The sequence below is a fragment of the Leiobunum rupestre genome, chromosome 2 (genome assembly GCF_980474605.1).
Source record: "Leiobunum rupestre chromosome 2, qqLeiRupe1.1.hap1, whole genome shotgun sequence".
Classification (NCBI taxonomy): Eukaryota; Metazoa; Arthropoda; class Arachnida; order Opiliones; family Sclerosomatidae; genus Leiobunum; species Leiobunum rupestre.
In genome coordinates, this window is record NC_143385.1 from 46,316,323 (window position 1) to 46,336,606 (window position 20,284).

Consider the following 20,284-nt stretch of genomic DNA (forward strand, 5'->3'; position numbering starts at 1 on the left):
TATTCAAATTGTATGATCAATTCTAATACCAGTGGATGAAACAGCGGTGGTGTATCACATGAGTCATTTGAAATTACGTAAGTCGAAAAATCGACTTTTTCATCATCACACTCTATCTCGTAATCAAGAACATAGTGCCAAGAAAATAAAATTAAAATGTTACGTGGTTTTTGTCTTCAGGTCGCGTTATCTAAGCTACTACGTCCTTGGCGTCGATAAAACAAAATATGAAGGTCTTGTTTCTCCAGTGCGCGACTCTTCGCTTGTCGAGAAGGACTAATTTTCAGAGTGAGCTCAGTTTCGCGCATTCCTCTACTTGGTCATATCGTAGCGGAAAAAGACATGAACTTTTTAGACGACGCCAAAACGTGGAATGCCGAAACGGCGACTTCGGTGCTGCGAATGCAACAAAAGGTTGTTGACGAATTGAAACCCAAACACAAGGCTAAACTCGAACAGGTGAGAGATAACTATTGCGTAACGTTTCACGTAGTGAGATAAAGACTTAGAATGTAGTAAATTTACTAATTAAGTAAATTATAAATTTACTAATTAAGTAAATTATAAATTTACTAATTAAGTAAATTATAAATTTACTAATTAAGTAAATTATAAATTTACTAATTAAGTAAATTATAAATTTACTAATTAAGTAAATTATAACTTTACTAATTAAGTAAATTATAAATTTACTAATTAAGTAAATTTTAATTTTATGAATTGAGAAAATTAATAATTTAGAATATTACTAATTATCTAGTAAGGATACTACTAATTATCTAGGTAAGGATATTACTAATTATATAGTTAACTATATTACTAATAAACTAGTTAATAATATTATTAATTAACTATATTATGATATTACTAATTAACTATTTTATGATATTACTTATTAACTAGTTTATGATATTACTAAATAAATAGTTAAGGATATTTCTAATTAACTATTTAATAATAAAAAAAACTAAATAGTTAATGATATTTCTAATTCACTATTTCATAATAATAAAAATTACTAAATAGTTAAGGATATTACTAATTAACTATTTAATAACAATAACTAAATAGTTAAGGATATTACTATTTAACTATTTAATGTTATTACTAATAAACTAGTTAAGAATATTATTAATTAACTATTTTATGATATTACTAATTAACTATTTTATGATATTACTTATTAACTATTTTATGATATTACTAATTAAATAGTTAAGGATATTTCTAATTAACTATTTAATAATAATAATAACCAAATAGTTAAGGATATTACTATTTAACTATTTAATAATAGTAATAATAACTAAATAGTTAAGGATATTACTATTTAACTATTTAATGTTATTACAAATTAACTAAATAAGATTATCACTAACTAATAAATAAAAATGGTTTACCATTAAAAATATCTATTAAGTAAAAGACAAATTGCGTATATATGCAAATAACGTATTACTAATTTTATTATTTTTTTAATAAGAGCAACCACAGTAAACCCTCCAATTTTTTATAGGAAAAATAGGAAATTATAGAAACGTTCAGGTGAGTTTATAGGAAATTATAGGAATCATTTTAATAAAGATAAATCAAATGCTTTTAAAGGAACTTTGGTGGCATAGTAATATTACATTTACTATGATAACATCACAGATTTTGTAAGTAGTTAAATATTTGAAATTAATAATACATTTTCATTTTAAGCCTGATCATCTTGTACATTAACTTAATATTTGATCGAAAATGATTTTTTTAGGAAATAACGTAATGAAACGAGAACACGTTAATTTAAATTAATTTTTAGAGAAACCAAATTTTTCGAGTTACCTGGTTTTCGAAATAAGGTAGCGAAACGTGAACCCGTTAATTTAAATTAATTATTAGACCAGCCTTGAAAACACTTTCCGGCGGAACTTAGTTTGTGGCACAGTACATATTATTATTTCCTTTTTAATTTAATAGATAAGGAATATATGTTTTATAAATCGTTAAATATCGGTATGAATTGCAATTTTTTCATCTTAAATTACGTCCGTCTCGAGGTCTGCTAATAAAGTTCCTTTTTACAAAAATATTTACCTTCCTAACAAATGCTCTCCTTAGAGATGACATCAATAGCAACAAATTTTCCATATCTAGTTGATTTTATCATTCATTACATTGGGAGGTGTATATTTTAAAATACTTTAATTATTTCCTTGTCTGATTACATGAATTCGGACACTTGCAATTTCTCGAGTTAGCTTCTCTTCGTTCTTATTAAGTTGTGTTTTTTCTATTAGAAATGGTGGTATATTTAAAGTAGCACCCTTTTCTTCAAGCGATAACACTGTCTCCGGGTAAAAGCCAATCGTAAATGCCACTTTTAATTGTTATAACTTTGTCTGATACTCTTCTAGGTGATAAATTGTAAACAAACGAAATCCAACCAATCCAATCCTTTGTCTGTGTTGTTGGACTTGTATGATGCATATGTGTTACTTTGCACCCTGCAGTCAGATGTGATTTCAATGAACAGTTCGGTACAATCTAAATTAAGTATTGTAGCTGGATAAATGTTTTTGAAAGACTCTGGAATGTGCAAATTCTCTCTCTCTCTTGATGGCTAAATAGGAACTTGCACTAAATTATTAAACAAAAAACCCACCCAATTCCGTAAATATCAAAAAAAAATTCTTAATACAATAAATTGCTCTTATAGTGTAGTACTTATCACTCCGTACCTTTAAGTTATGGTCACCATTTTGAGGACAGTTTTTTATCTACAGGAAAAGTATGGGTGACGTCGACAAACGTCACGCCGATATAACTCTATAGCAAATTGTTGAATTACTAAAATAACTTTATTTTTGTAACTGTTAACTATCATATTGAAAATATCTTATTATATTTTAATAAATTGTTAATGGATATATTAATAACTAAAAACTAAACTTTAAATATCCTATTACAAAAATTATTAGTCTTACAATTTAAGACCGACCTAATTAAATCCTCCTTTTCCGTACCTGGTGATAGCAGATCCTACCAATCATATTTAAACGTCGTTTTGGGATAAAAAGGTCATTTTATCAGACATGGGGGCCAAATTTCTAGTGATTTTTTATGATTCACTCTCACTCAAGGGTCAGAATTGAACGAAATTAAAGGCTTCACTCTTTTCCACTCTGATTTTTCGTCACTCACCGAGTGCACTCGTCCCCAAAGAGTGAGATTAGTAAAGGTCCCTGCTTTCACTCTTGTTCTTGGCGAGAACCTGAAATTTAAGGCGGGAAATTTGTATTCGGTCCAAAAATGATGTGTTAGCCTCCTTTGCCGTTAATAGATGGCACCATGCTCTCCAGTAAAGTCATATAATTAAATTTAAATTAAAATTTCCCGCCATCTTTTAATAGTCTTAGAAATCAATAAGAGTAAAAGAGCTGACCTCGACTATACTTTCTTTCTTTTCACTCCGAGTTTTGCCCAACTCTGCATTTTACTATAAATAAAACTGATAAAGTAAATGTACTGGAAACTCTGATTAGCTAATCCTAATAGTATAAGATAAAGGATTTTGCTTTGAAACTGAAATAACACTACACAAGATGGGCAAACCGATAATGTACTTAACTCGACCTCAAACCTATTATTTATTAAAATTGTTGTCGTTAGGAATAGTATGGTTTTGAAGTAGCTACACGTTATGTTTTGACGTGGCTCGTAAGCGCTTTATAAGACGAAGCTTATGAAACCCGTATTCGCCTATATTAAAAGGTGGGTAAAAATGCCGACCAACCATGCAAAATTTTAATTCACATGAAGACCAATTTCCTGTTTCGCACAGATTCTTGTTTTAGAGGACGTAGAACCAAAAAAATATAGAAGATGGTTATTCGTTTTTCATTTAAATTGAAAATTTGGTAGCCATTTTTACCCGCGTTTTAATATAGGCGTACTAGGCTCTTTTTAACCATGGTTTAGCAATCCAATTAAAAAATTTATTTTAAAATTTATATGAAAAAACTTGGTTTACTAAACCTGGTTTTAAATGCCTACTTGAAAAGGGAATATAGCTTCTCTCATGGACGACGTTGTGAGAAACTCGTCCAATGGATTGTAAATGTAACTTATCAAAATTATTGGGGGCCTACCATGTCTAAGATACAGGGTCCGCTAGTTTAAATCAAGTGTTTTTTAAATCATTAATTTAAATCACACAATGTATTTCAATGGAGGAATAATAAATATAAAAAATAGGTTCTTAAAAATTTAAAATACATCGAAAATCTGAGCAAACTGATATACAGGGTGCTTCAAAAGGTTATGCAAAAATGTTAAGGGGTTGTAGGTGGTGTGTTGAGAAGAATGCCGGTTTTATTCTTATTTTCCTACGATGAGTCAAACGAGCGCCAGAGAGCTTCAAAGTGTGGCCTACTAGCCCCTGAAAGTAGGCTGCAACAAGCCCAAAAACAAGCAACAGGGAAATGCGAACATTAAGGTTTGGGTTCGTGTGATAGGTAAAAAAGGACTTGGTAAAAAAATCTAGGTAACCAGCGTAAAAAAGTAAACTTAAAAAGTATTTAAAGTCCCCGCTGCTTAGCTTTGCGCTTGTTGCAGCCTACTTCCAGGGGCTAGTAGGCCACACTTTGAAACTCTCTGGCGCTCTTTTAACTCATCGTAGGAGAATGGTAAAAAACCAGCATACTTCTCAACTAACCCCCCACAACTCCTTAAAATTTTTGCATAACCTTTTGAAACACCCTGTATATAATTTATATTCAAGATTAATATATTATACAGGAAAAGAGCCATCACGATGTATTATAGCAACAGTCGGCTCTATCATTGCCACCTGTAATATGATTAGGCCCTTGTTATTAAAGATGGCAATGAATCTATCCGATTCTTCGAAAAAACGACTTTACTGGAGAGCGTGGTGCCATCTATTAATGACAAAGGAAGTTCAAAATAGCGAAACAATAACGTTGTCAGTGAACCTTTGCAGAGTATTATTATTAGACAACTTATACTCTACTTAGTGGATATGAAACTAAATTATATATCCCATATAAAATATATTGTAAAGAATTACTATAATTGAAGTTATTGTTAAAAATTACTATAATTGTCAAATTTACAAACGAACCAATTAACGCGAGGGATACGTTTATATCCACCCTTTTAAAATGTAGGTTATATATCCAGGGAGTACTGATATACCTACTAAATAAAAATAAAAATAAAAACCACTTTTGCATAGTAAAACTTTTTAAAACCTTTTATTAAAATTGTTGACCACTTTACGTATTTATCGGCGCGAAAATTCATATGTTAAAATGTTTAAAAAAGTTTTACTATGCAAAAGTGGTTTTTATTTTTATTTAGTATTTTAATGCTAGGGTTAGTAACACTCTAGTAATAAGTACTGATATACCTTGTTTTGATTTCGACACTAGCGACATCTGTGGAAAAAAAGAGCTACTTGACGTCGAGCCTATACTTGCTTTAAAATTCTTTAAAGTTCATTACCGGTTTGAAGATGAAACACCATGTTTTCCTGGCTTTAAGTTCCCCAAAAATCTTTTAGGGGCCCCAAAACATGAAAAGGGGTAGGTACATTTGTTCGAATTTCAATCGTCCGAACGGTGGAACAATTGTTCGAATTTCATTCGTCCGAACCGCCGAAATAACAAATGTTTCAATTGTTCGTATTTGACAACTTGTTTGTTTCATTCGTCCGAATCGGTATCATATCACTTGTCCGAATTCTGTCGCTAAATTAGTATTTCTTATTGCTGTTTTTTTGGTCCGGATTTTTTTTAGTGCAAGAATTAAGTAATTTTCCTTTGTTGTGGATATTTCAAGTAAGGTTAGGTTAGGTTCACGTTAATGTTACTATTTTCTTATATTAATTATATTTTAAAAAAAAACAACCAATTCCTAATGTTCGAAAAAGCGGACAAACGATTATTCTAACAAATGAAATTCGCCAGTAAAGTTAACATAAATTGAACGACTAAATCACCAACAAAAGTTGTGATAAATTTTAGGGGCAAAGGAAATACGTTTTCGGACATACGATCCTGTTTTCCGGCATTCGGACGAATGAAATTCGAACAAATGTACCCAAATCCATGAAAACAGGGGTGCCGCCAATACTTATAATTTATACATGCCGGTGGATCTTGATGATTTTGAAATTGCCAAAATTTGTCTGTCGTCTCACTTACTGTGGGGTGGCGAAGTGGTTAGTATTATCGGCAAGAGAAGCCGTAATTGATCCCAGCTTGTGGCATTGGATGAAAACCCGAAACCACTCCTTCCGCGTTGAGTTTGCAAGTTCTTCACCCTTTGGCTATCTTGGGGGTTTCTCAAGGTTCTTCGGTTTCCTCTTCCATAAATCCTTCTTGAGGTTAAGGGGGAAGACTACAGTAAAAACCTCTTTTTCGTTCAAGCTGAACGTTTTAGTTTTAACTATTACACAATCGAATTATATTTTTATATAATAGGCTGAACCTTCCTCTAGTGCTTAAAATAATTTTGATAATTATAATATTAATAGTTAACGAGGTATAAGGTCCTAACTAAAGGGTAGTTTGGGCGCTTGCCCAACTTGTTTAGCTCCAAGGCTCCGAATTAAAACGTAATAATTAAATTACTTTGAAATTTAAAATTGTCAAAATTATTTTAAGCACTAAACAAGAGGCTGTTCTACACATCAATATTAATTTTATAAGTTAAAACACAAAAATTAAACAGTTCAGCTTGAAATAGTGCGAAACTAGACAATGGCCACTGTAGTCTTCCCCCTTAACGGTAATAGTTGCTGCTTATATGACTTGTTCATTAGTAATCACCGTATACATAGTAAACGTTTACTGATTTAAAGGACATTTTGACTATAGCTAGACCAACCCAAGACCCGTGTCTTGCCAAAGCCGGATGTTAGAATTCTTACATGAGATTATGTTTTACACGCGAGTCTGTGAGAGCCTGCAACCGTGTACAAAATCATCAGTCAGCGCGCATTAAATATTTCTGCCGAACGAAATTTAAATGATGTCGAGGTTAATAGTAATAGTGTGTGTAGGGAGCTGTAGGCTCGCGTGGCATGAAGCACTTGTCACCACATTCCTGCGCATTGTAACCCGGCCAGCTGAATTAATGGGTAATGAGACAAAATCCCCCCGGACACAATCCCCCCGGGATACAATCCCCCCGGACAAAATCCCCCGGGACACAATCCCCCCGGACACAATCCCCCCCGGACACAATCCCCCCGGACAAAATCCCCCCGTTGCCGGACAAAATCCACCCGTTGCCGGACAAAATCCACCCATTGCCGGACAAAATCCACCCATTGCCGGACAAAATCACCCCGTGGCCGGACAAAATCACCCCGTTGCAGGACAAAATACTCGAATTCTCATAGGGAAAACGATTTTATATAGAGGTAGTTATATCAAGGCTAGCGTGCGGAGCGCGCAACGGTTAGGTTAGGTTGGGTTGGGTTGGGTTGGGTTGGGTTAGGTTGGGTTAGGTTAGGTTTCATGTATTATTGTTTTCTTAGTTTTGGGGGGATTTTGTCCGGGGGGTTTTTGAAAGGGGATTTTGTCCGGGGGGATTTTGTTCCATAATCGAATTAATGACACTTAAAGTCGTTCTAATCTCGAAATAAACCTCGCTTCGTTCGGTTGAAACATCGTTTTATTGCACGGTGCCTAATCTCTCTTTTGGTTCAAAAGGGATTTGGCGACTTTTAAACCTAACCTAACCTTAACTGAATTTCTTGTAGCACTTGGTTGGTTCTTGTAGCGATGGAAAGAGTTTTCACTGTTAATATTTAAAGTTTAAATTTTATTTAAGGGTTTGCTGAACGTTATATTTGAAAATAAATTTTACGAACTAAAAAATTACTTATCCTATTTTTACATTAAAATAATATTTACAAAAAATATATTCTTACACTTCATTATTTATACCTTTTTTATAATACGTTTACGCTTACACAATTCTACCTAAGATAAGGCGATTTCACATTTAAATTTAAATATTAAATTAAAGTGGCGCTTTGTTATTTTTGAAACGCGCACGTTTTTCCAAAAAAACTAGTATATTGGAAATTGACACTTTGGCGGTTAAGATCCACGCTTTTTGTGGTAACTAACCCGTTAATATAATAATTCATATATATTTATATGATTTCACTGATTAACAAGTTGGCAAGCCAAAATATACCTCTCCTCGGAAGAATTGTCCCTAGTGGTATTAATTTCTCGAGACGACCCTTAAAGATATTTCCGCATTTCAAAGTTATTTACTAAAAACTTAATCCCGGTTCAATCCCGCCCGGTATAAAATTTTATTTCATTTAAAATAATTGAGACGAAACGACCAAATTTAATTTATTCAGAATATCATAAGTTAAGTAGTTACAACAGTGAGTTAGACGTACCATAACAATGCACAATTGAATTAAACCCTTTTTACAGAACAAGTTTATCAGTTAAATATAATACGAAGCAAATTTTAATGAAAGAAATATCTACAGAGGGTATTATAACGACCGTTCGCTTTTTGGTTTATAATTTTAACGGAATCCGTCCGATTTTAATTAAACGATAGTTTATCAAAATTTTGTTAAAAGAATATTCGATAAGGCCGCGCGATAAATTTACGAGAATAATTTCCCGTCGCCGTTATATCGAAAATTTATTTGATTCGGGATTGCCAGAACTGTAATGTTGTGGGCGAGTGATTAGAAAATAAAATGGCAACCAGAATTATGCAAAATTATAAATGTTTATTTTATTCAGAACAGTCTATGGAACGTTCTAGATTTAACTTTCATCAATAACCCAACAATATATATCCCTTCTACGTAATTGTACAGAACTGGTACTAAAGTGTCTAAGACTAGATTTGTCTTAGTTCATCGTGATTGAAAAATAAACCAAAACACACTTACACTTAAGTAAATATCATAAATTATACTGAGTAATTTTAACTAAATTCAAACTACCTAACTATAAACTCTGTCTTAATTAACAGCTGCGAGCTGTTCGCTACTAATTACTTCCAATCTACTTAATTACCCTCACAGGTTGAATTGATAATTTCAAGGGTATAATTAGGTTATTCCAATTCAAAAAATAATAACAATCAATTTTATCTTACAGCTGACTTGAGTTAGTTCACAATTACTTTAACACTTTCAGTCTTAAACACGCACTGTTCTTACACTGAAGTCCATTCACTCACGTTCCAAACGCGAAACACAATTTATCTCTTTTCTTGACCGAAGACCAAACAAACTAATTAAAACCGCAAAGTTACCTCATAACTTTTGACCGACACCAGGACCCCATCCTGAAGTAGTTTGTCTGACAGCCAAGAACTAAGAAAGACTAAATCTTCTATATTGACGGCCTTATATGCTGTTATTTTGTGTTTTTTTTACCCGTCGGGATTTGACTAAAGTTCGAAAAATTAAAGAGATTATATTTTTTACCCGGTTTGATTGATAGTTCTAAACACGGTGGCGCTATATTATTACTTTGATATAGTTTCCGCGGGAGTTTTGAATAATTATCCTTTTTCTAAGCGATATTAAAAGGTAACAATGAACTACGTTTTGTGTTTTACCGAAATTTTGTTAAGAATTTAACAAAAATTTAAAACAAAACCAAAAACCGTATTAATCCATTTAGTAAAAAAACCCGCCTTATCATAATTGTTCCCTAAGGAGGACAATGGCTCGCCGGTGAACTATCCGCATTGTTTCAATGCGACCCGAGTTCAAATCCTGATCACGATCAAATTTTACATTAAAATTTTAAAATACTAAAATATTTAATTAAATATAAGATTAATATAATCTATAAATATTTAATTAAATATAAGATTAATATAATCTATAAATATTTAATTAAATATAAGATTAATATAATCTATAAATATTTAATTAAATATAAGATTAATTTAATTTATAAATATTTAAAATGATGTCGAATAAATTATAGTACCTAACGTTATAACTTTGTAAAGGACATTCGCCAAAGCTGTTTTTAGAAAAACACCGTAAATTAACAAGCGTTGGTGGCTGAGTGGTTAGAGTACATCTCTTGCACGAGGCAGACCCGGATTCGATTCCCGGCCGGCGCCAAAAAATCGCAATTTGATACTAAGACGAATACCGTGTACAACTGGTGGAAACCCTGCCATTGGACGTTGAGAGGTTGCATAACACTCAGCACTCGGTCGGTCACAAAGTCATCAAGAAGAAGTTGGAGAGAAAACGCCCATACAAACACAACAGACCCAACATCCACAACCTCCATAACACAACCAACTCCACACCCACAACATTCACAACAAACTCATCACCCACAACCATCACAACACGAACTCAACATTCACAACATTACAATAATGAAATATCCAATCAAACTGAGTTAAAACTGTCGCGACGGTGAGCATTGACGAAAAAAGACCATCCAAATCCAATCCAACCGCAAAGCAATCCGTTAACGCTCACCGTCACACGGTGGTTTTGCCAACCCTTCGAGAAACTGCGAACGCAGTGAGCCAAGAAACTGCGTACGCAATGATTACCCTTTGCCCCGAAAATGCGGAGAGGTAAAAAGTAATGGCGCTTGCTATAGCTCGGCTTGTATTGTTAAATATAGCCTTAGAAATCGATAATAGGCGTAATTTTCAAAGATAAAGAGTTAAAAGAGACCAAACAATAAATCCTTTGGACTTAGACAGACCCACAGACAGACTGACACTATGGTTGTATAACCCCTCCTAGGGTACAAAGTCCCCTCGGAAAGGTAAAAACTCGAAACAACTCCTACTTCGTTGAGTTTATAAGTTATCTCCCGGGTTTTCCCCGAGTTTTCCGCATTCCCCTGATCATAAAAGCGGTTATAGCATAGAGGAAGTTCCTTTTTGTTTATAGTAAGTGTATGGAGCTCCCGTGGCATTAACATTCTAACGAAATGTAAAACGGCCTCAATAAACGCTAGCAGACTTGGGTCAAAAGTGGTGGCTTGGGCAATAGTCTAGCTGATTAAATTATTAATTTGGTTTCAAAACTGTTACTACATTTAAATAGTAAAAGTCTGTTTCTAATTTAAAATTTTTTTTACAAAACTTTTAAAATATTTTACAGTAGCTTTCGAGCTCAAAGCCCTTTATCAATAAAGATAAAGTTGATAAAGAGCTTCAAGCCCGAAAGCTACTGTAAAATATTTTAAAAGATTTGGAAAAAAAATTATTAAAATTAGAAACACACTTTCAAGCGTATGTCTTCTCGCTTCCATGGATAATAATAGTTTTTAATTATAATTGTCTTTTCAGTTGCGACTGGCGGTCAAGGATGCCCTCAGGCCGTGTCACGACAACTTCTTTCTTTTGAGATGGCTCAAAGGTAGGACACACTAGCACCTAGGAGCAACAAACACAACACCCCACACAAGGAGAACGCAACGCGTCAAAAGTCGTGGATTTTCTTGTGTACATTTTTCATTGGCTAGATGCTTTAGCGCCTGCTGCCGTCGGAAGGGGAAAATTCGGAAATTGTCTTCCCCCTGCCCGTAAAACGTTCAGCGTAAAGGCTCGTGATGCTCGTCCAATGAAATTCGTACACAACCCTTCGTTAGCGTGTTTAAACGCTAGCTGCGTTCTCCTTGTGTTTGTTGCTCCTAGCTAGCACATTCTTTTTAAAATAAAATTTAGAACACAACGTTACTAGATTGAGGAGAAGATGCTTTAACAGGGGTAACGCCATTAAAGTTCGAATGTTGAAATAACCATATCTTACCAATTGCGTGAAAATATCTAAAAATATAATGTTTTCGTGTTTCTTATTTTGCCCTTGGATTAATTAAACACAGGGATATACCGCTACAGCTTAAAACTCCAATATGTTGCTGAAAAGATTGTTAAAAACCCTCTATCAGAAGAAATCGGCGAATAAACGGAAGTCCCCATGGCGCATGCACGAAATGTGTGTCAAACTATAGTAGCGAGTTGGAGACACGATTAATATACTCTCAGACGACAAATTTCAGTAATTAAGCTCTTACCATTGACTCTGATGGTGTAATACCTAGCATCTCAAATGTAAGATTTTTAGTTTCAATTGCTTTGATGGAGTATCGCCTTGCCTACGTTTACCTATCACTCTTTCATACACTCTTCGCGCATGCGCTTTAGTCATTTCCGTTTGGGCGCCGATTTCACCAATAGAGGTTTCATAGAAGTCGTTTCCACGTTTTTGCTTCTGTGGGATATCCCTGTGTTTAATTAATCCAAGTTATGCCCAATGTCAGTGGCGCATCCAGGGGGAAGAAGAAAATAAGCATGACCGAAACCTTCATAAAAAGGTTTTTATCTTATCATTACAAACTCTACCTAAAAATGTTTTGTGACTCATCGCCCCCCCCCCCCCCCCCCCCCACAGAAATGTTTTTGATGCTGCACTTTCTTTCCATTTTATAAATAATCATGTTGAAACATGGACAGTAAATTAAGAGGATAGGTTTTCGATACCCTTCCACAGTGCATTTTATTTCTCCCCGCGTATAAATCAGCTCGAGAGACTCCAAGGGAGTCTTGCAAGGTCGTTTGTACCACATGATCTTAAAATTTCAAATTGGCAATCTAACGCGGTTGATATTGTTACGTCATTTTTTGCGCTTTATATTTTAGTAATTTTTAATTTTCATTTTTTAATTTCATAAAATCTATCAACTGATATTTAGTATATCATATTTAATCTAGAAAAACGTGAAAAAATACCTTTTGGCGTAAAAATGTACTTCGTGTTTATCTGTTTTATTTTTTCGAACAGTATCGTCCACTCTTAGCGATACTTGTTTTTTTTTTCAAATAACCTTGGACGACTCCCTTAGTGTGATTGCTTTACGGAGGCTAAAAACCAGGCTTTTTACCGATCCTCTAAAATCTACTATCCATGGTTGAAAATAGTGCTATAAGAGGGGTTTTATTTTACAAATCTGTATTTATTCCGAAATATTTTGAAGGGTTTCCTTCTAAATGTCTGTTTCCGTAAAGCCAATTTGCGAATCGGTTTAGAAGTTGGTTAAATTAAAACATTGATGTGCGATTTTATTTGATGTTTCATAAGCTAATTGTTTTGATTTAATTTTACTCCTGTTTTCAGCTGGGAAATTTGACGTAAAGCAAGGGGAAAAATTGCTCAGGGCGGTAAGCACGTAATGCATTGTTACAGTTACCATCAAATCAAAGTAATAATAAAAATGATAGATGCTACTCCCTATGACCCCAATCACGTAACCTTAACCTATCGTGGTTGGAAGCACTAGCTATCTGTTTTTGGCCGCGAAAAAACAAAAATATTTGTAAAGTTCAAAAATCAGATTAGACCATTTTTAATACATCTGCAGATATACTGAATTTATTATGTACCTTATACAAGATATCTCATCAGAAAGTAAACGTTGTGAAAGGTTTTATATTAGATAATGCTTTTTAAAAAGTAGTTTCAGCATAAAATAAAAAAACTTTATCTTAATGTTTTCGCTGTTTAAATGAGTTTTTAACTTAAAAAAGATTCAGATGAGTCGAACAGATTTGATCTGATTATATAAGTAAAAGGGTAGTGAGAACATGTTTTCTGTATTATGCAAATATAAATGAAAATAAAATTCATTAACAGATAGAAATGGGATGCACTACCCCTAATAATAATTATTATTTTTCCCAATAAATAATATCATAAACTTATGATAATAGTATTCATAGGCTATGAAGAAAAAACTGTGCCTTCGCATGATCGAAGAAGGGTTCCAATGCTTGTAGTTGCCCACCTAATCAGTGGTGTAGGAACTGTTTTGTGGCTGGGAGGGCAATTTGATTTAAAAAAGATTTTTTTTTAAAGTTTGAAAACGCCCACACTCTAAAAAAGGTTTGGTTAAAACATTTGGGCAAAACATATATTGACCTATATTGAGTCAATTTTGACCCAATTTTGGTTTTTATGACAATTTTGGGTTAGAATGTTTTACCGTATGCAATGGGGTTATTTTGAGATTTACCACTTCAACCATACTTGGGTTATTTCTTACCCAAAACAAAGTAGCAAAATATAATTTCGTCTGGAGGATAGTTCATGTAATGTTAATTTTTTTATCTAATAGGAGTTTAATAGAACTTCATTAGCTAATTCGATTAAATTAATAAGCTACAGCTTTTGTTCTAAGTAAAAAAATGTTTTAAATGAAGAATAGTAAATTTGAAATTAAGCCTTTGATGATTAACAACAGCACTAGGCTATTGACCCAATTAATTAAGTTAATATGATGTCCTAGTTATTTGGGTCAAATTAACAGCACAACCCTTTATTTTGCACTGCTTTTTTACCAAAGCCCATAATTTTGGGTTATTTATTTTTACCCAAACGTTTGGGCAGTTGTTAATTTACCCAACTTTGGGTTATTATTTTTACCCAACTTGGGTTGTTTTCATTTTCCCCAAATTTATTGGTAGGTGAAATACTGACCCAAAATTTGGGTAACAATTGACCCAAAATAGGTAGAATTCGACCCAACCTTTTTAGCGTGCAAGTTTAATATGGAGGAAACAATTAAAATTTTGGTTCAAAAAAAATTTCAATTATAAAAACAAGCTTTGAATAACATACATAAACCCCCCGGCCTGGTTCCTACGTCGGTGCACGCAATTGTGAAACATTGCACCGCTTCAAAGTTGACGTCTAGAACGTTGGTGCGATTATTGGTGCTTAGTCTATTTCGGTTGATGTGTAAATTGTTTCCTGCATAGTCTATGTGTACCATTGTAGCAATAACCATTAAAATACATATTATATAATTTTAATAATAAGCTCGAATGCTATTTCTCAAATGAAAGTGTGTATAGCCGCGTTCACACTAGACACTTTTTTAAACGTTTTAAAACGGTTTCGAAAGATCAAATTGTATAATTTTGTAGTCAGATGTATTTTTCGTATGCCTATAAATACAGTTTCTAATTTGAGCTTTCGAAACCGTTTTTAAAACGTTTCAAAAGTGTCTAATGTAAACGCGGTTTGTTTGTCATGTTCTTCAGCATCTGAAATGGAGAGAACAAATGCAAATGGACTGCGCACACGAGGTTTTCAAGCCGCCAGAGGTAAGAACCAAAAGAGGACTTAACCCAACTTTCGCAATTAGCACACGAGGATAGGCAGGTAAACCACGGAAATAAATGAAAAAAAATTACTGATCAACAATTTCAAAGTTGTAAACTCTAAAACCTAAGTTTGCTTTAAGGAGTAAAGGCGCTTTCATCTTTTGATTTTAATTCAAAGTTATCTCTTCAGGTGATTTCAAAGTATTACCCTTTTGGTCTCAGTGGACAGGACAAAAGTGGCAACCTGGTGTGGATTATGCCAACTGGCAGATTTGACACCAAAGGGAACGTCTACTCGGCGAAAGCGTCGGACAGTATCAAGTACAGCCTCTGTTCCGTCGAATACATGCAAAAAATGAACCAAATTCAATCGGAAAAGGTACTTTCCTTCTACGCCCCGAAACAATTGCAAATCACCAAAAGTAAAACAGTAAATTGCGGCCGAAATTCATAGCGGCCAAATTTCAATTTAAATAGTGGCCAAATTTAAATTTAAATAGTGGCCAAGTTTCAATTTAAATAGCGGCCAAGTTTCAATTTAAATAGCGGTCAAGTTTCAATTTAAATAGCGGCCAAGTTTCAATTTAAATAGCGGCCAAGTTTCAATTTAAATAGCGGCCAAGTTTCAATTTAAATAGCGGCCAAGTGTCAATTTAAATAGCGGCCAAGTTTCAATTTAAATAGCGGACAAATTTCAATTTAAATAGCGGCCAAGTTTCAATTTAAATAGCGGCCAAGTTTCAATTTAAATAGCGGCCAAGTTTCAATTTAAATAGCGGCCAAATTTCAATTTAAATAGCAGCCAAAATGCAAATAAAAAGCGGACCACTAAATTGGAAGCCATTATAAAAATCATTTTTAAATTCTAATCTCGTGTAAGTCTTTGTATAATTTACAAAAGGTTTATAAGGCCCGAGTGGTACCGCTGTATTAAATTGAAGTACCAAAAGTCCATTCCCGTTATCTTTATTTGTTATTTGTTTAATTTCTAAATTACTAATTTTTCTCCAAAGGCGCGATAAAGCGTTAAAAGTTCAATTGATACTTGCCATTAAGTCCTTGGCGTTTCTCGGGCCAATTGGACAGCGGCATTTTAAAACGTCATGAAAATCGATTAACAGCATCACAGTACCTCCATGTTAATGGATGGATATGAATAAATCTAAGTCTATCAAAGTTTTTACATGTTACTTCACCAAGCGTAGATTTTCGGCAAGTTCGAGGGAAAGTGTATTAGCTTTTCACTATTTTTGCAAAACAGGTTGGAAAACTTATCACGTCGCAAGTTCTGATTATGGATTACGAAGGCTTCAGGATTCAAGATTGCTTGTGGAAACCTGGTACCCTTTTTCTAGAAATAAAAGGACTTTAAAATGGCCTACTGATACCGTTATTTCGATTGGTTTCAGTTCTTCAGATTTACATCTCGGTTATCAAACAGCTGGTTCCGAATTATCCTGATGTCTTTGGAAAAACATTCGTCATAAATGGTATAATCTTTACCCCGCGTCCTAGACGATCCCGAATAAAACACGTTTAATGGAATTTTCAGCGCCAAAAGTATTTTCCATCTTCTACGCGTTCTTGAAACCTTTCCTGAGTGAAGAATACAGAAAACAATTGAATATTTTTGGGAAAGGTACGTGCCTAAAAACCCCTCTACGCATAAAGTCCGCTACCCTCGCTCAATCTTACTATAGTACAGATCAGGAATCCATACCTCTACTTGGAATACTTACCGCGGTAGATTTTTGTCTCGGATGTGTCCGACGGTTTTTTTTTGACGTCACTTTGTTAACTAAACAAACAACAACGTGAGAGGGGAGCGCGCGCAGAGGGGATTTTTTTTATCTCGTAGGCGGGGCCAAAGCCGTTGGAGTGATCTTAGCGTTGTTAATTTTCCGGAAATCGGAAAAATAAAAAATTGCAACTGAAATTACTTTTCAAGGATTTTTAATGTTTTTAACTTTTTATCGATATAAAATGTCTAATATCAGTAAATATACTACAAAACATTAATAGTGTTACATTGTTAATCAGTTTAAACTAGTCTAGATGTTTAATTTTACTTTCAGATTCGAAAAAATGAGGCGAAAAAGACGTTTTATTTAAATTTGCAAACAATATTAGAGTAATCATGGAATGAAACATTTTTTTATTTTTTTTCGTAAAAATACGGAATATTTTCCGGAAAAAAGACCTCGGTCATTTTCCGGAACATTTTTCGAGCAGGAAATTTTCCGACTTACAACACTTGATCTTACCATACGCGATACGGCAGGATAAGCATTCCAAGTACAAGCTTGTGACGCTTTACCTCCACCTTCTACTCGTGGCGGGGAATATTCAACCATGATGGCCGCGTATCGTCTCAAAATATTCATTATCCCTAAGTGTAAATTAATACATCCTTGATAGACGCTTCAATTAAAACCTTTGCATTTTAGCCAATTATCATTGAATTATGAATAAAGTAAAACAATGGTAATAGGTCCGTTAAATTCAGTAAGGATAAAACGCATTTATTTCGGTAAAATATGCCTTCGAGGTTGTAACAAAACTAAGACCCAAGAACCCAATTTATACGTCTAAATGTGTCCCTTTCTTATTAACCACGTTACAATTTAATTTTTTTAGATTCGTCGTCAAATAGGTTAAAAAAAAATTAAATCGTAAAACTAGTGTTGTAAGTCGGAAAATTTTCCGCGAAAAATTTTCCGGAAAATGACCGAGGCCTTTTTTTCCGGAAAATTTCCGTATTTTTCCGAAAAAAATAAAAAAAAGTTTTCACTCCATGATTAGTCTAATATATTGTTTGCAAATTGAAATAAAGCGGTATTTTCGCCTCATTTTTTCGAATCTGAAAGTAAAACTAAACCTCTAGACTAGTTTAAACTGATTAACAATGTAACGCTATTAATGTTTTGTAGTATGTTTACTGATATTAGACATTTTATATCGATAAAAAGTTAAAAACATTAAAAACCCTTAAAAGGTAATTTATGTTTCAAATTTTTATTTTTCCGATTTGCGGCAATTCGGAAAATTTTCCGGAAAGCCAGAAAATTTTCCGCATTTCATTTTTCCGGAAAATTAACATCCCTACGTAAAACGTTAATCTGCCCATTAAAACAGGAGCGTCACTAACTCGTAAGTGACCGTCACTTTACATTATATTAAAGATTATTTGCCAGAAAAATAAAAAATTGCTAGATGGCGATAAAGGCAACGCGCCAAATTTGAATAAACAATGGGATTCTGATAACTATAGTTCAAATACTTCTGTTTATAATTATACATACATGTAATATCAAACCGTTTCTCTAAAAATAAGAATCCTGGAAAGAGGCGCTGTTAGAGATCATAGACTCGGATCAACTTCCGGTGCACTGGGGTGGCACAATGGTCGACGACGTGGACGGAAACCCGTTTTGCTCATCTAAGGTAAAAGTATATAAAAAATATTTAGGATACTGATAACTGAATTTTTTGTTGTGATTAAAATATACCATGACATATGGCGGTCGTATTTCTTATAAAATTACGGCAAGTTAAAGTGAAACAGGTTGACTATGAAGTTCTTAGTTATTCTAAATTAATAATTCTGAATATATATACATATATATATATTATAAATGTGTGTATGTATATGTTATATATATGTGTTTGTATGTGTATATGTGTGTGTTTGTATGTGTATGTGTATGTGTATATGTATATGTGTATGTGTGTTTGTATGTGAATATGGGTAGGTATATATATGTATATACAATATTGAACTTTTCACCGACCAAAATCAATGTATCTTATTTTACAGATTGGTATGGCAGGTCCTATACCGAAGTCTTACTACACTAGCCTTTCTAGGAATGTGTCTTTGGAAAATACTTCCCTGGAGAGTACAACCATCGAGGCCAAGAAGAGTTTCACGGTCGAATTGCAAGTGAACACTCCGGGGTCGACTTTGGACTGGACATTCGGCACCGATGAGCACGATGTCGCTTTCGGGGTCACGTATCAACCCCCGAATGCCAATACGCCAATTGAGATTATTCCCCTTGAGAAGCGGGAATGCCAATTCGTACCGGAAGAAGGAACTCTGTTCTGCGAACATCCGGGACTTTGTAAGTTACTGATCAAAACACATTTGTGTCGTTAATAATTTACGCACCGAGCAGCCAGTATTGTGAACACTCATTTATAGCTAACATATTGAGTTGTTTAGCTGAATTTTCTTTGATCTAATCATCATCTTCCATTAAAAAAGGCGGAACGCCAGCGTGAAAAGCCTGCGCTTCCAAATTTTGCAAATGGCAGTAGGAATTGAGAATCCTAGAGACTTTTCACCCTAGAAATAAATAAACTACTCTCATATCGGAATAAACATTTAATTGGTTAATTTAGCATTAACGTTTAGTGGTTTGTAACCAAGTTATCGTGTTCGTTTTTTTATTTCCATTTAAAGCAGCCTACGTTATTAGCTGGAACGTCTAGTACTCTACCAACAATTTGGCTATTTAACTCTACAGTTCTGTCAATAAATCTTGAATCTCTCGTAACCGCTTCTTCAGCGCTTTCTTTAATATGTCTATTCATATATAACTTTTACTATCAGTCAATTTATCTAACTAAAAGTTACTCCCCAACTTAGCCATTGTATTATCTTATATTCTAGATATTGTGACTCTGGACAACAGTTACAGTTGGTTGAAGAGCAAAAAGGTGTACTACGACATAAAAGTGACACCTCCGAACACGAAAGAAGACAACGAAGGAAGCCAATCTTAATGGAGACTAGTCATCCTTAAAATACTTAATTCCAATTATTAGGTTGTCCAACTGTATCTTAATCATTCATTCTGTTATTATTTTCCCATCAAATGATTATTAAAAGAAATTTTATACCTCTCAATATTGAATTACCGTTGGAATTATAAACCAAAGATAGTTTATTTTGAGAAAAGAAAACTTTCTGTCCTATTGTTTGCGTCACAAGAGTTGAACAAGATTAAATTATATAAAAACCCTTTTAAACGCTACAAAATAGTAAGTTCAGTTTGGACTTTAAATTTAAAAGTAGATAAACTTTATATGCACCAAAGTAGAGCTCGGGGCAACATAA

The 20,284-nt window shown here is 33.7% G+C and overlaps 1 protein-coding gene across 2 annotated transcripts; it reads left to right on the forward strand.

Annotated features, from left to right (window-relative positions):
* Window positions 1–257: 257 nt before the first annotated feature.
* On the forward strand, window positions 258–20,074 carry LOC149957632 (SEC14-like protein 2). 2 transcript variants are annotated; one of them, XM_090164864.1, is made up of 11 exons: window positions 258–459; window positions 11,347–11,416; window positions 13,175–13,218; window positions 15,100–15,162; window positions 15,353–15,592; window positions 16,424–16,502; window positions 16,572–16,652; window positions 16,715–16,801; window positions 18,497–18,606; window positions 18,980–19,286; window positions 19,838–20,074. In XM_090164864.1, exons 1-11 carry the CDS (start codon window positions 343–345, stop codon window positions 19,948–19,950), a joined length of 1,311 nt encoding a protein of 436 aa, XP_090020990.1. In that variant the 5' UTR covers window positions 258–342; the 3' UTR covers window positions 19,951–20,074. The 2 variants fall into 2 exon arrangements, with proteins under 2 accessions (XP_090020990.1, XP_090020991.1); XM_090164865.1 differs by having other exon boundaries at window positions 15,353–15,541.
* The last annotated feature ends 210 nt before the right edge of the window (window positions 20,075–20,284 follow it).